A 15,043-nucleotide genomic window follows, 5' to 3' on the forward strand; every position below is an offset into this window, starting at 1 on the left:
CCCATTTCGTTCCGTTGCCGCCTTCTACTAGTCGTGTCATGCCGTCCTTAACCACGATGCAACATGTAAACAGCAGCCTGGCAATATTTATGCAAAGCCAAAGTATTCGCTGCCTTGGGTTATAGCTTTGAACAGCTGTGACCGCAAGGCGTCGTAGCTCTCGAATTCGGGAAGGTCCAGTTCTGCATGCTTGTTAGTTATTGCTCAAGCCATAGGGGGCCAGCTTTCTGGGCAAGACTTACGATTGAAGCATGTGTGAGAAGTTGGCAAGCGGTCATTGCTGCCATAGGCTCGGTGAATGTTGAACCGCTGTATGCCATTCATGCCCTCCAGTTCTCTGAAACCGTTCAGAGGTACTTTGCTGGTACCAGTGACGAACTGAAGCAGCTTGGCGCGCTCCTCCTTATCGAAGGAGCGAACTGCACGCCAGAACCATTGGATCTGGGGCGAAGACGGCGTGTAATTGTGATACTCCGTGGTGCTCTTCCAATCGTCAATGTCGATATCCGGCAGACCAGAGATCAGCAACTCAAGCTCTTGCTCGTTGAAGATGGAGATCAACTCGGAGGGGATAATATCGTGGAATCCCTTGAGGAAATGCTCCATCTGGTCCTTGACCGAGCTCAGAAGCTTGTGCTCAACAACAAGCTTGACATATTCTTGCTTGTTCTCGTCTGTGACCGGAATGTCCCGACCGCCGGGCTTGAGATCTACTACGTTGGTAACGCCAAACTCATCGTCCTCGACTGAGAACGTTTCGGTGATAATGTCCGTGATATCGTTTTCCAGCATCCAGCACAGAGACTTGTAGTAGTCGGGGTCGAAAGACTCCATGTCCTTGACGGATACGCTCTTGCCCAGGATGCGCTTGTAGACAGCGCGGCTGAAAAAGCAATCGAGTACCCTGCCCTCGTACAATGCCTTTCCGATGATACGACCGATGAACTTGAAGAACATGAGATGCTCCTCGTTGACCCCACTGAGCTTGTTCGGGTGGAAAGTCGTGCGATCCGACGAGACTGGAATGAAGAGTACGTAGTTGGGGTCGAACATTTGGCGAGCTAGGACCTGGAACCACTCACGGGTGACGCCGCCGGCGTCGACGCCCTCCTCTCCATGGAAACGAATGTTAAGCTTTCCAAACTTCATTTCGTCGCCGGATTTGAAGTACAAGGACCTGAAGGAGTCGTGGAAAACCTGGTTGCGGCGAACCTGTAGGTTTAAAGTTGGGTAGCTAGGTCGACCATGCTGCGGCTGGCCAGTACGTGAGTGAACACTTCTGTTGAAGTAGTTGCGCTTGTTGTCAAACTCGAGCACCTTGGGGTTCTTAACAAGGAGGGCGAAAGTGCCCGACATGAGCTTGGGGTTGCTCCGAACAAGCTCATTCAGTATCCGACGGTGTTCCTCTGTAAAGGTGAAGAAAAGACTGGCCGTCCGCGACTCGGGAGGCGGGCTCGCCATGAGCATGTCCTTATCGGCCTCTCGCAGATTCGTGTCGGAGGCTGCAGTGTTCTTGCACACGACCATGAGCGACTCGATGAGCGGCAGCAAGATTGTGGCGACGTGGAGCATGTTCTCTCTTTGGTGAATAGCTGAAAGACAGGCGCCAAGCTTCTCCCACATGGCAGAGAATGTCGTGTTGTGGTAGAGGGAAGAGAGAAGCGCACTCTTCTGGTCATCGGCGGCAGTGCTGCCCTCTCCACGTTTCTTAACATCAAACAGATGATCGAGCGCCGTCAAGACACGAAGCAGCTTGTTTTGTTCTGAATTGCCGGGCGAGAAGTTGGCGAGGGCGACGCCTTGGATTTCTGTACCGGTCTTTGCCTTTTCGATGTGAGGCAGGAGGTTATCCAGGTCCGACACAATGTTTTTGCTCAAGAGCTCTGCCTGGGCCACAAGCTCGTTGCCGAAGACCGATTTCGCACCCTCGAGAGTCGACAGGTTCTTGATTGTGGCGATTGTGTTCTGGAATGTCTTCGAGCTGCACTCACGGGCGACAAAGATTTTGACGACCATGACCAGATACTGGTCCGGAATCAGAGGCGGCTGTAGCAGTCGGGACTTGTTTGATCGATCGCCCTGGTCCTGGGCGTCGGGCTGCTTGGCGGCAGCATCTGTAGCGACCGCGTCGGCAGGCTGGTCATGAGCCGCTGTCTCCGGGGCTGCAGATGGCTCTGCAGAGGTGCTCTCGCTTGGCTTCTCCGGCTCCTTGACCTCGTCCTCCTTGGCCTTGGATGCCTTCTCTTCAGCCTCTCTGCGACGGCGATCCAGTGCTTGCAGAGGCATGGTGACACGGTTGAGGAGATCTGCGAGGTGCGCCATTACAGCGGCGTTATCCATGACCAGCGTGCGATCCAGCAGGGTCAGGAGTGAGTTGATGGCAAATTTGTGCACCCTAGAATCTTTGTCCTTCCCCTTACCCTTTCGACCCAACGCACGTTTCAAGGTGAAGCCCACCGTCTCGTGCTCTGTCAGGAAGAGCCATGGAACGTGGGGGTTCTTGCTGCATAGCTCGACAAGTAGATCCAAGCACTGCTGCACAATCAACAATGGCGAAGTCTCTGAGCTGGTTTGCGTGCCTTGAAGAATCGATGTCGATGTTCTCTTAAGACCTCGTGGCGTCTTGATGTCCTCATCTTTTGCACGCCTAGCCTTGAGCGATAGCTGACTGAAGCTGCGGTCGACTGCGTGCATATCGGTGCTGCCCTCCTGGAGGATTTGCAAGAGGGTACTAACCACCTCGAGACGGTTTTGGCGATTCTCACACACGTCGGCAAAGACCCCAAACAGGTGATTTCGAATCGAGCCCTGCTGTGCAATGAACATGAGTCGCACCAGTGTCGCGACGCCATACTTGTCGAGCATCTGTACAACAGTGCGGCGCTGCTGCGGCTTAGGGGCCCTGCTTCCGGCGGCCTCTGGGGGCGGTGGAGGGCTCAGACCTCCTGCTCCCAAAGCCCGCCGATGAGTAACTTGGGCACGCGGTGGAGGCGCCGCGTCCTGTTGAAGTCGTCGCGCTTGGGCTGCCATTTCCGGGGGCAGGTGTGCTATGAGCTCATGGCCCTGCTCAGCGAGTACTTGTTCTCGGAGCTCAGCCGGGAATGTGAGGAGGATGTCGGCTGCGTCCATCTCGCCAAAGACATCAGCAGCCGGCTGGGCAGCACCGCCTGGGTTGCCTTGATTAATCTCGACGCCGGCATTTGGAGCTGCAGCAGCGTTTCTGCCAGATTCGTTGCGACGGCGGCGTCGGTCGTGAGCTTCTTGCGCCTCAATATCCCGACGCAGCGAGGTGGGCAGGGCATCCAAAAACTCCTGGAAGATGCCGGGATCTTGGCCAGTGGGTGCTTGCTCGCGTGCCTGAGTGCGGCGTTCTGAGATGGTCTGAGCGATGACTTCTTGCCTATACTCTTCCGGGAGAGCTGCCAGGTAGTCAGGGTCAATCCCCAGGTCAGTAACGTCGACCTCTTGGTTGTTCAAGACAGTCACTACCCGTTGCTGGTCAGGGGTGGAAGCGCGTGCGTCGCTCGTGGGTTCAACGCCGGCACTAGTCTCGCCCGAGGCAGTTGTACTTTGCGCAGCAGGTTCGCCCTCAGTGATTGTGGTGGAGGTGGATTCCACGCCTTCCATCGCCCCGGACTCGGTGTTGTCTCCGGTGGCAGTGTTGGACTCTGAGGTAGCAACGGCGGCTGCTTGAGAAGCGGCGCGTTCTGCTGCCTCCTGTGCTTCAGCTTCAGCCTTTTCTTTGGCTTCTCTGTCGGCTTGCTCTTTCTCTTCGCGAAGCTTACGCTCTCGTTCCTGGCGCTCAGCCTCTTCTTTCTCAGCCCTCTTTGCCTCTTCAGCTTTTAGCTTCAGCTCACGCGCCACAGCGGCAGGTGTCAGTTTCGCTGTGATAATGTTGGCTAGCTTCGCGGCCTCGTGGGCAACCTTGTCCATGAAAAGCATAGCAGCCTCTTCCGTGTAACGCTCCATGGTACTTTGCAACTGGAATGCGACAGCTTGATGCGGTTCCTGACTTCCAGTGTCGCGTCGAGACTCGTGTCCGTGGCCTCTGCCCATGCCCATCAGATCTCGGAAGAGATTCTCTTGGATCATATCCCGGTTTCGGCCGTGCGGAACAACACCACCTGGCCCAGCAATCTGCACGTGGAAGTGATGTCCGTCGCGGCCTCCTTGGGGAAGGAAATCCAGAAGTTCGCCGAGGATGCCCATAGGGTCGTTAACTCCACGACGTCCGCCACCGATGTTGACGCCTTCAGGCATGATCTCCAAAGGACGACGCGAGTGCCCAGACGTTTGGGGGCGGTTGTCTTGGCTGGCTGGCTCCTGACGTCGGAGTAGGGGGTTTATGCTATCATCGGCAGCGCTCGCGGCAGGTGGCGCATGCTGTGGCCTCCTACTAAAGAAGCTGCGGAAAGCTGCATATGGATTAGCATTGTTTCAAACACATCGTCGTGAGCGTCCAAGACACTCACCACCTCCAATTGCCGTACCATGTCGACCACCGTGGCCACCAACCACGAAGCCTGGAGGAAATCCTCGGGTGGGATCGCCTCTAGCCATAGCCCGATGTCTGTGCCCAGGCTCACCGATCAGAACCATACGCTCGCCAGGCTCACCGTCACGATCCGCCATATCCCAGTGGAAATGTCCTTCAGGCATCATTGGATCGTCGTTCACTAATGCAATGTTAGACGGGGAGAGCCCTGGCTCCGGGACTTGGTACTCACAAGGCATGTTCTCCTCCAGCATCATATCTTCCTCATCCTCCATTTCCTCCATCTCGTCTTGATCCTCCTCCTCCTCCAAGTCATCCAGGTCTTCAGCATCGTCGTCGTCGTCAAATGCTGGGTCCATAATATCAGGGTCGTATTCCTCACCCTCAAGTAGGGCTCTAGCCATGTTGCCGATTAACCCGCCTGGCACGCCGAGATGCTCGTGGTTGCCCGGGCCATCGCGCCCGTTGGGCTCGAACTGAAGAACTTCCTCGTCCATATCGTCGTCATCTTCGCCATCGCTTTCCCAGTCCGTGTTACCATCGTCGTCGATCGGTTCGCCGTCTTCATTGATGATTTCAACGCGGTCTTCCACATCCTCCATGTCGGCGGAGTCAAGGTCTTCATCTTCATCGTCCTCGTCATCTTCATCACTGTCATCCTCCTCGTCTTCATCGTCTTCGTCGTCATCGCCGTCCATGATGACTTCGACCACATCAGGATTGCCCGGCATACCCTCAATTTCGCCCATTTCGCTGTCCTCGCTGACATTGTCTTGGTCGTCCTCGGACATTGCATCCTCATCGTAGTCCATCTCATCATCGTACTCGTCCCCATACAGATCCTCGCCGTCCTCGTCGCCATCTTCCGATTCGTCGTCGTCATCCCCGCCAGGCTCCAACATACCAAGCGAAGAATTGCGGTAAAGATCAGGTGTCTCCTCACGATCATCGTCTAGATCTGACAAGGACGACGTGGAGATGATATCGTCCTCCACAGCCTCCGCACCAGGATTTGCCGGAAGCAAGTTGGCATGGCTGAGGTCCTTGGCAGTATCTGTGAGGATCCTCAAGACTCTCAGAATGTACTTGATCGCCCTCTTCACGCCAGGGAAGTTGACATTAACCTCTGCAATGGACGAAGTGAGCTTATCAAGGAATCCCTTCTCGAACATGAGACGGCGAAGCTGAGCCTGTGATCGACCGTTGGAAGGCTCAGGGCGACTGAGGTGAGGGGGTCTCTCGCGCTCCGTGATCATGTTGTACATGAGCTCAGCCAGGCTCTGCATGCGAGAGTACCGGGTTTCCAAGGGATCATCGGAGACTGGCGCTCGCTCATAGGCCTTGGAGATTGTATCCAGGACGAATTTGCGTACAAATAGCAAGTCAGGCTCGTCGTCATATTCGTACTTGGGAATGCCACGGTCGATGGGCTTCTCGGAAGTTTTGGTGACCAAGGCCACCAACAGCTTCAGTGTTTGCGCAGACGTAGCAGCCTTCTTTTTAGAGGCGATGGTGTCCGTTGTCCCATTCAAATTTCCCTGACACAAAAGGTCGTAGATGAGATAATTGAGCACGCTGGTTCGGGGCTTTATGGGCGTGTTGGAAGTCAGTGGAGGAGCACTCCGCTTGAAGTTGATGAATTCCACTTTCGTACGAGTGTAGCTGTGGAGAAGCTCGGTGAGGCAACTCAGCAGGAAGCAGCGGTACACAAAGATAGGATGCTCTTCAGCCTTGAAGACGGGTTTGAGTGGTTTCTTGTCCTTCGCTGCGGCGGGAGAGGCGTCGCCATCGGCTGGAGGCTCTTCCTTCGGTTGTGTTGACTCGGCCTCTCCAGGTTTCGACGCACTTTCGACGACGGGTGCAGTGGGCTCCTTATCATCGACTTCGCGGTAGTTCACAAGTTCGCTAAGTAGGAAATGAACAACGCCATCCGGGTTCTCGACAAGAGGTCGCTTCAGCTCAGTAGGGGGTTTCGGTACATCCGACATTTCCTTGTCTGACTGTTCCGTGGAAGGCTTGACGTTAGCTTCCTCCGTCGAGGGAGCGTCGGGATTGGAAGCGGTGGGCTCCTTCAACACCAGGGTCGACGAACGATCTCCTGTAGCAGGAGACCACCGCTCAAACTGGACCAGCTCATTGGTCACTTCGACAAAGATGTCAGGGGCTCGAGGTGCCAGTGCAGCCATGTGACGAAGGTACGCCAGGACATCCGCCTGGCTGTGACGAGCACGGGTTATGTGCGAGAACTCTGCACGGATTTCGGTACGCATGATCTGCTTGATCACTTCCTCATCCTCGACAATATGGCGCAGGATCATCATGATGTGGGCAGTTGTCCTGTCTTGCCTGAGGCGTCCTGAGCCGGATCCAGCTAGCTGCTTCGCCATAAGAAACAGGCGTTGCAAGTTCCGTTTGTCGCCGACGCGCTTAGCCAACGCTCGCTTGCGCGTGAGAATCACAAGGATGCGCAAAACCGACGTAGCAAGCACATCTTCCTTTCCAACCCGGGGTAGAAGGTTCAGGACAGACTCGAGCAATTGGTCGCGGTTATCCTGCTCAACCAGAGGTGTGGGAAGAGTGAGAACAGGCTCCTCTATGGGGTCCTCTATGCTTTGTGGGGGTTTCCATTGAGCTGCCACGGGCCGCTCATCCTCACGCAGTAGCATCTCCAGTACCAGTAAAATGTGCGGGATCCATGGCGGTAGATTTTCAGCGGTGTTAGGTGACGGGACCTTGAGAAGATCGACGTACTCTTCGACCTTGTCGCGAAGAACATCGAAGTTGCTCTGGAAGAACGCCTTGTTCTGGAGGAGCAACCCCAGAAGGTGTGCGTACGAGGATATGCACTGACCATTACGCTTCTTTTCTTCGTCGTCCATTGCGAGGGAAGACAGGGCAAAAGTCAGCGTAGAGCAAACATCTTCCAACTCCTCCTTGTCATCCTGTCTCATGATGGTAGCGTTTATCAGATCAGCTACCTCCATGGCAGTGCTTGGGTGTGTGCGAATGACATCGAGACACCTCTCAATAAGATCCTTCCGGAACTCAATTCGAAGCTTGTCCAACCCGTCCTTGGTAGCGGGAAATGGCTGGTTCGAGGTCTCCTGTGCTGCAGCTGGCCCGGGAGTCGCAGAAACTGCGTGATGGATTGACGGTTGAGAGCCGCTTCCGGCCTCGTCCCTTTGCTCGTCACTGTCCAGATCATCCAAAGACATTCTATCGCCATCGGACAAATCCGTGTCATGAGATGATGTTCGGCTGGGCATGTTCGCCACTGACTCCTGAGGTCCCTGCACGTCTTGATCCTGGGGCGGGATAGGATTTCTTGGACCAATGATACCAGCAAGGTGACCGGTGCAATATTCGCTTGCGGGACCTATGTGCCCATTGGCTCGATATGTGGCTTCATGCGCAATGTCGCCCCAGGCTTCGTTCCTCTGGAGATCCCGAAGAGTAGCACGCACGTTGTCCCATCTGAAGCGAGTGTCTTTGCAGTTCGTCAAGATGAATGGCATCTTATCTGTTGGCGTAGATTGTGGCTCATGCTCGCCGCGTGATATCAGCTTCAATACATCAATCAGTCTCTTCGCTGTTTGATCTGGGACCTTCTCCACAACAGAAGACGTCCAGAGATGAGTGACAGCCGGTAGCATGGCGGCGCGAACCTCTACAGTGAATTGTTCAAAGATATTCGGGACTGTTGCGCTCTTGTCTGTGTGCCTTTGCAGATTGCAAGTATTGGCGCCTTCGGAGATGTACTTTCCGTTGCCGAGGATGTAGTACAGATCCAGTATCTTCTTCAACGCGAGGCCAGCAACCTTGATCTTGGCCTGTGGCTCAGGTGGCGTGCTTGAACTCTGGACACACGTCGAGAGTACACGAAGAATGCTGTTCAACACATCAAAGCCTCCCCGTTCCTTGAAGGCGAAGAAGACAGGCATAGAAATCTGGCAATTTGATCTTGTCTCAGAATGTCTGCCTGGGCCACCGTTTTCGACGAGCATCTCTTGAATACTCAAGAACATGATGATCCAATAGTGAAAGTCGCTGGAAGAGTGTTCAGGCTTGTCGACGGAAGTTCGGAGATGGTCGAGGAAAGCATCAGCCAGGGCTTTAGCCAACTCGATCTGGCGGACTCGAGTATAAGCATCATTCCCAGGTGTTGGCGTCGGCTCTCGGCGTGGAAGCAATGACTTTCCCAGTGCCTGGAAGAGCGGATAGATAGTCGGCGGCAAGGGATGAAGCAGTTTGTGAAGCACTTCGTAATTGTGGTAACGCGGGTTGGAGCTATTTGCAGTGTCGGTGGTATCCGAAGCGCGAGCTGGATCACCTGACGCGGCATTCGAATCGGCTTGTGCTTGGTCCTGGGACTCTCCGGCGCTCGGGGTTGGTTCTGCATCTTCAACGGTTTCATCGGGCACAATTGCACCAAGTGAGCGCCTGCCTGACCACTTTTGCGGCACCAGGTTTGCCTGTGCCGCTTCCTCGGTCAGAATCGCAGGTATCAATGTACCGATGGACTGAATTAGCCGGAGGTAGAGATCATACACGTTGACAGGATATAGCGTCAGAGTATGGGATCGCGAGCTGTGGAAGCATTGGGAGAGTAGCCTGATCAGGCTTTGCACGTTCAACAGTGCGTGCACCATCTTGCTGCCGCCCCGCACTACTTCGGACAGGTCTCCTGGCTGCTGACTGACAGTCGTACCGGCTTTCAAAAACGGTGCCAGGTATGGTGCTGCAACATCCGTCTGTGAGACCAATGGCTGTAGCTCATCTACAGCCTTTTGAGTGCGATGGAGGATCGACGGCAACGTTCGAATGGGAGACACCTCCACCAAGCGAGAGATGACGTGCCCAAGCTCTCGGGAAGTCTGCGATTCGCCAAATGTGGAAGAATGACATGGAGATTCACATATGTCAAGGAGCAGCTCGGTCCCTCCTCGCGCAACGAACCCGGACTTGAGACCGTGATTGCTGAAGCACGAATTCAAAAAGGTCGACAGCGCCTGCACGTAGGGTGTGAAGCAGTTGTAGACGGTCTCGTCGGAAGTTGAAGACGATGAGGTGTCACTGTTATCCTTCTCGGGAGCTTCCGAAGATTCTGGCATCTCAGCGTCGGCGGCTCGGGCGCTTGATGTTGACGACGTAGGTTGATCCCCGGCAATGGATGCGCTCCGCAGAGCTCCATCCATGGTAACCGCAAGATGTGATCCATCACTGCTGACAACACGGAGCTTAGCTCCCCATCCATCGGTGCGAGCCTTCTTCAAGCCCAAGTATCGAATGCGGGCGACCAAATCAATGAGAGCGTTGGTGATAGACGTCCTTAATGCCGGGTGGTGACGGGCGAGCTCGTCAAAGCTTTGCCCCACATTGCTCGCGATCTCCTTATTGGGATCTTGATCAGGATCCATGGCTTTCATCATCCCCTTTACATGATCGGGGTTCTCGAAAATTTGGAAGAAATGATCAAAGGCATGCGAGGAAACAACCATCTTCATGCCCGCGTTGTTGAGCGAGATTGAGTTCAGCACTTGGGGTACGACGTTGATAGCATCGGAGTAAGGCAAGATCCCCTTGGCCAATGCACCTCGGTCCATGCTCAGTACGTCCTCCGGTGGAGGATGAGGTCGCCCGTCATCGTCCATGTCAGCGAGAATCGCCGAGCCTGCTGGCGTAGGCTCATCATCCTCCACGGCTTCTTCTGAGGGGTCCCCATCTTCTGCGCGCGCTGTCGTCGCCTCGACATGCACGGCAGCTGCGGTGGCCTCGACAGCCGCAGTATCGCCTGTGACAGCTGCGAGGAAGGCCTTGATCAGACCAGCTTCCATCAGGACAGAGAAACTGGTAGGGTCGTTGTTTATGAAGTCGCTAAGGATGGTAACGCTGTAGGTCCAATCAATTGCACCGAACATTTCCTTCTCCGAAATCACACAGCGCAAGCTCGCAAGCAAGTCGGATTTGTCGACAAGGTTACGCAACAAGCGATCAGTGTTGCCGCCCATTGTTGGTGAATTGGTCATCGCGTGATGTATCAGCCTAAGCAGGGCACGGAGACTCTGTTGCTGGTAGTAGGATATTCTGTAGTCAATCAGACTTGACTTATGCTCGTCACTAATGCCATGACCGCTTCGGACATGGTCATGCGCTTGCTGCACTGTGTCGACGATCAAACTTGCAACAGCGTCCAGACCATTCATGTTGAGAAAAGGGTTGAAAGCGTTGACCGGGTACCAGAGGATACTTTCCAAGAACCCGATGATGGTAGGGTAGTACCGCTGGACAGTCTTGGATCGAAAATTGAGCATCTCAACCAGAACCTCCACTAGTCCAGATGATACCATTTCTTGAGATCGAGATTGAACACAGAGATACATAGCCATGTCGAACAGGCTTTTGCGCCACTGATCAAGAGCTGTGACCTTGCCGATGGCTTCAGTTCCGTCGTCCTCACGCAAGCCAGCGGCAGCTTTTCGAATCACGTAAAGAAGCACCCCGTGATTAACATTGGCGTTAACGGCCGATAGTACGTCCTGGGTTTTCGTGCTGAAGTACGCGAGCACCTCAAGTAGTACCATCGAGATTGTCTGGAGCCACAGCGGCACAACACTTGTGCCATCGGCGGAAGGACGTATCAGTTCGGCGAGTTGGTAAATAAGCTGGTAACGACGCGTTTCCTCGCCATCCTGACGGAACACTTTTTCGATAAAGTTTGCTTCATTGTGAATGTAGGCGAGGTTCGTGATAGCAAGGAAACGAACAGCTAGAGCGCGTTGACGGGTTTCTGGCGTGCTAAGGATGGCCTTTGCCACCCTCAACCTATGGAAGGCTTCATACTTGGTGGCAGATGGCATATCACTGGGGAGCCGTGAAAGAAGCTCTGGTATTGAGACCGAGCTGACCACCGAATGCGGTAACTCGAACACTTTCTGACTGCTTCCAGCAGCATCCTCGTGGCTGTAGGGCGTGCTAGGGCCAAGAGGGGAGGACTGCTCGGCGTGACCAGGTCGGGAGCGTGGTGTACTCTGACTGTGCGTAGTCATTGTCTGGGTGCGGCGCAGAGGAGTGGGTGTAGCTGGTGTTGGAGACTGCGAAGCTTCCACTTGAGGTGGAACTTGAGGCAGAACGAGCTGTTCTTCGGGAAAGTATTTGATTTGAATATCACCCCACCCGGTCCAACGGTCATTCTGGCTGCAGGCAAGTGAGACCAAATCATTATGGTGAACACCGTTGTGGGCACCTCTGGTACCAGCTGCCGATGCCTTGTCTTTGCCTTTCGAAGATGAGCCGGGTGTTGAGGTCGTCACGGGCTCCCCCAAGCCGACCAGTTTGCTTTTCACGAATGGCGCCGCAAGCTGCTGTACGCGGTCCAAATCGATATTGTAGTGATTTGCGAGAAGAGCAGCGTTCCACTGGCGCGAAGGATTGCTCAACCGCCTGACTGAGGCTTGGTAACGTTTGGCCAGCTCAAAGGCAACCTCAAGAGTGGCGATGAGCACGTCCCAGGATGACGAGTTAAGAAGATCGTTGAGATGGCTGCTGCTCGCGTACACGCTTCGGTTGCCACATTGCTTGAGCAGCATAGTCGAGAACCCCAGCACGGATTCAACCAAAAGCTTGTCGGCATCGTCCTGCATCCTGAAACCCTCTGGCATATGTTGCTGCCAATCATCCTTGCCGCCCAAATCGGGGTCGCCACTGTGTGACGTGATGAGTTCGGATGTGAAATCGCGGGTCTGGGGACCTTTGTCTAGCTCATATAAAGAGCAGAACCGCTCGAGTATGCTGTCGAATCTATTCAGGAGGGGGATCCAGTGGTAAAGATCTCCCCGTCCAAAAGACCACCTCGAAGGGAACTCGGCGAGCTTGTTAGGCAGAAGGGGCAATGGTGTCGTGCAGGCTTCGTCCACGTAGGCCTTGAGCCACGGAGACTAAAGACGGGATTAGTATGGCTGCGCTCGAATCATGATTCTCCTCTCCACTTACCAGAGTCTCTCGGTGCTTGGCCGTCATGGCTTTTGTGATCTTGCCCATGTTGGCTACGAACGCGGCTCTGCCGCGGGGCTGGATGCAAACGTCCCCTCCACTGCTATCCTTCAGTCTTTGGCCACGGCAGTGCGACTCATGAAGAAGAAACGAGCTGCCCGGTGGTGGACAGCTTCCGACGCGCCACCTTGATTTTCCTGGCTGAGGATAACTTCTGCTGCCCGTAACTTGTGGCCTGGATTGTGGGGTTCAAGTTTTCGAGATGCACGTCGATTCTGTGCGGATGCTGGTCGATGTGGGCAAGACAGAATTGCTCGGATCGGCAGGTACGGGTGCAGTCAGCAAAGACTTGCAGCTTCGTTATACAACACGACGCGGAGACGTGCGCGGAGCAAATAGACGTGATGCAAAGGCGGGTGCAGGTCGCCTAGGATCAGCAGTCTTCAAACTGAGAAAGCGGGCACCTAGCAATTAGGTGCTGATGCAGAAGGCTCGAAGATTCTCCGTCAACAAAGAAGGGCACGAAGAAGTAGGCACAAAGACAAATCAAGTGTGCAGACGGGCGTGCAATGCGGTGCGCACGACGAAGGTCTATGTAATGAAAGGTGTTGGTGTCAAGTCGAAGTTGTGAGTAGAGCAACTTCACTTCTTGCTAAGTTAGGGACGATCATGATTTGGTGGTGGTGGGTCCCGGTCCCGCCTACGTCGTCTTGCGTAACTGCAAGGTGAGCTGGGCGGTGGAAAGTGGTCCGTGCGTACCTGCCTACCTCTGAGGCTCTGGACAGGCGCCAAGTTGGGAAGTAGAGGCATCTTGTGCAAGCTGCTACGTCCTAGTACATTGCTACAACTCAAGCACTGTGCTACTTGTGTTCGTTTGTATCCGACCAATCTTCTCATAGGGGTTGACTTGTTGATAGCCCATTGTCGCTGGTACTCCCCTAAACCTAGAGGTTGTTCCCAAGGAAGCTCCATTCAGCACACATGATATCATCCCCGGAGCGATTCGAGCAATAGCCTGCAGCCACCACGGGACCACGGGATGCATCCAGCTCATTCATCGACGGTAGATGAATACTTGTCTTATGGACTTCCAAAACTGCTATTCGGTAACATCGCAATACCTTAAAATAATGTTATGTTGAAGCTCTCATCGCAGTCCAAGTCGAAGCTCTGGATTCTAAACCAAAAGGACTCCACATTCTGAACTGCTGACAGCCCGCAGAAAGGAGTGACTCACTACTATCGGCATCTCCTACAGCTTCAGTCTGTAGTACCTTAATATGTGACAGAGTTCCATGTCTTTCTTCAGCTTGCAGCCGCGGGAACCGGACGCATCTGACTCGAAGACGCAGGTACCGAGCGCCCCGCCTGTCACGTTCCGCTCCTTGTTGACTTTAAGGCGTTAGTGTAGATTAGTGCCTACCTTACTTATTACTACTTACCATAGCCTACGGGGCTACTAGCACAACAATACACACTAAGTGCTCGTCTAGACATGCTCGATAAATATTGTAATAGCTAAAGGCTACATTTGCAATCCAGATTGCGTCTTCCGCGCGTTCCCGCATGTTGTCCTCAACTTACCTCATGTCGCGTAATACACACAGGCAGGCAGCGTTCACGGCCCAGCCCGAAGTTGGAGATGGGCAAGTGAAGAAACGGTATAACTACGGACCAAACGCCAGTGGGCTTGATTTAGTTAGCATCAGTGTTACTGAAGTACTGGTCGTAATACCTCCTAGCAATTACCAGAGTGTTCCGTTTCCTGTTTCATTATAGGGTAAGTCGGTATATCAACGACGTCGAGGGTGCTAGGTGAAGGAGCCGCCGAACCTACTGGATAAATGACGTAGCCCTCGTCTGTCTCAATTGCACATAGTCCACGGGCGTCACCAACCATTGCATCTCGCCAAGTGACCGAAAATCGAATTACATACTTGTATCGTTTCTTTAACGCGTTCCGATCAAGGAGCGTGAACTATAGATCAGCAAGGGGCTGCTTGCCCAATGCCCACTGGCGCGGTCAGGGGCTGAGACAAGGGCAACCCCCTGAAGCTACCACTAGCAGCGCCCCGCCAGCACACCTGCCAGTGCAAGCTGCTAGTGGGCGGTCTGGGACTCCAGTCGCAGTCTGCCATTCACTGCCAGGTTGCTCTCGACTGGACGCCCCTTCCTCGAGGATCACGGGCACATGCTTGCTACATGGTATTAGTCCGGAAACTGACACCAAGCGTCATCATTCCTGTCGTTGGATTGCGTCTCGCGACGCAAAAGCCTCGCCCCGGGTATTCCATCCTTTGACGCACTCACGAAGACCATTTCCTAGCTAGCTAGATACCAACCTTCACTATCTCGCCGATGGTTTTCCCAGCTCGCACAACATCGAAACGCAGCGATAATCACCAACTGGTCGACCCTACTTAGATCAAATCTAGTCCTGTACGAATTCTCAGGAGCGTCGGAACTCGGAACCACCAATCGCCCCAATCGATCGACTTATCATATACGACACACGAGGCTGAGGCTTCCATTGAATCGTGCCGCTGGTGCACGCATTGC

At 54.2% G+C, this 15,043-nt stretch overlaps 2 protein-coding genes across 2 annotated transcripts; both read right to left on the reverse strand.

Moving 5' to 3' along the window:
• Positions 1–87: 87 nt before the first annotated feature.
• On the reverse strand, positions 88–12,532 carry F5Z01DRAFT_671095 (uncharacterized protein; the record flags this gene model as incomplete). Its single annotated transcript, XM_046264653.1, has 5 exons — positions 88–182; positions 243–4,415; positions 4,473–4,676; positions 4,728–12,429; positions 12,485–12,532. The coding sequence occupies 5 exons, from the start codon at positions 12,530–12,532 to the stop codon at positions 88–90; spliced, it is 12,222 nt and encodes a 4,073-aa protein (XP_046121421.1).
• Positions 12,533–13,263: 731 nt separating this feature from the next.
• F5Z01DRAFT_646102 (uncharacterized protein) lies at positions 13,264–14,397 on the reverse strand. Its single transcript, XM_046262883.1, has 3 exons — positions 14,322–14,397; positions 14,220–14,249; positions 13,264–14,173 (listed from the first exon to the last, which is right to left on the reverse strand). Exon 3 carries the CDS (start codon positions 13,536–13,538, stop codon positions 13,326–13,328), a length of 213 nt encoding a protein of 70 aa, XP_046121422.1. The 5' UTR covers positions 13,539–14,173; positions 14,220–14,249; positions 14,322–14,397; the 3' UTR covers positions 13,264–13,325.
• Positions 14,398–15,043: the final 646 nt, after the last annotated feature.

This window comes from Emericellopsis atlantica (assembly GCF_019669845.1).
Source record: "Emericellopsis atlantica unplaced genomic scaffold F5Z01scaffold_4, whole genome shotgun sequence".
Classification (NCBI taxonomy): domain Eukaryota; kingdom Fungi; phylum Ascomycota; class Sordariomycetes; order Hypocreales; family Bionectriaceae; genus Emericellopsis; species Emericellopsis atlantica.

What these genes read in the sequence shown, in the direction of transcription:
- F5Z01DRAFT_646102 (XM_046262883.1), bottom strand. Translation starts at nt 13,538, where the DNA reads ATGAGCTGGATGCATCCCGTGGTCCCGTGGTGGCTGCAGGCTATTGCT.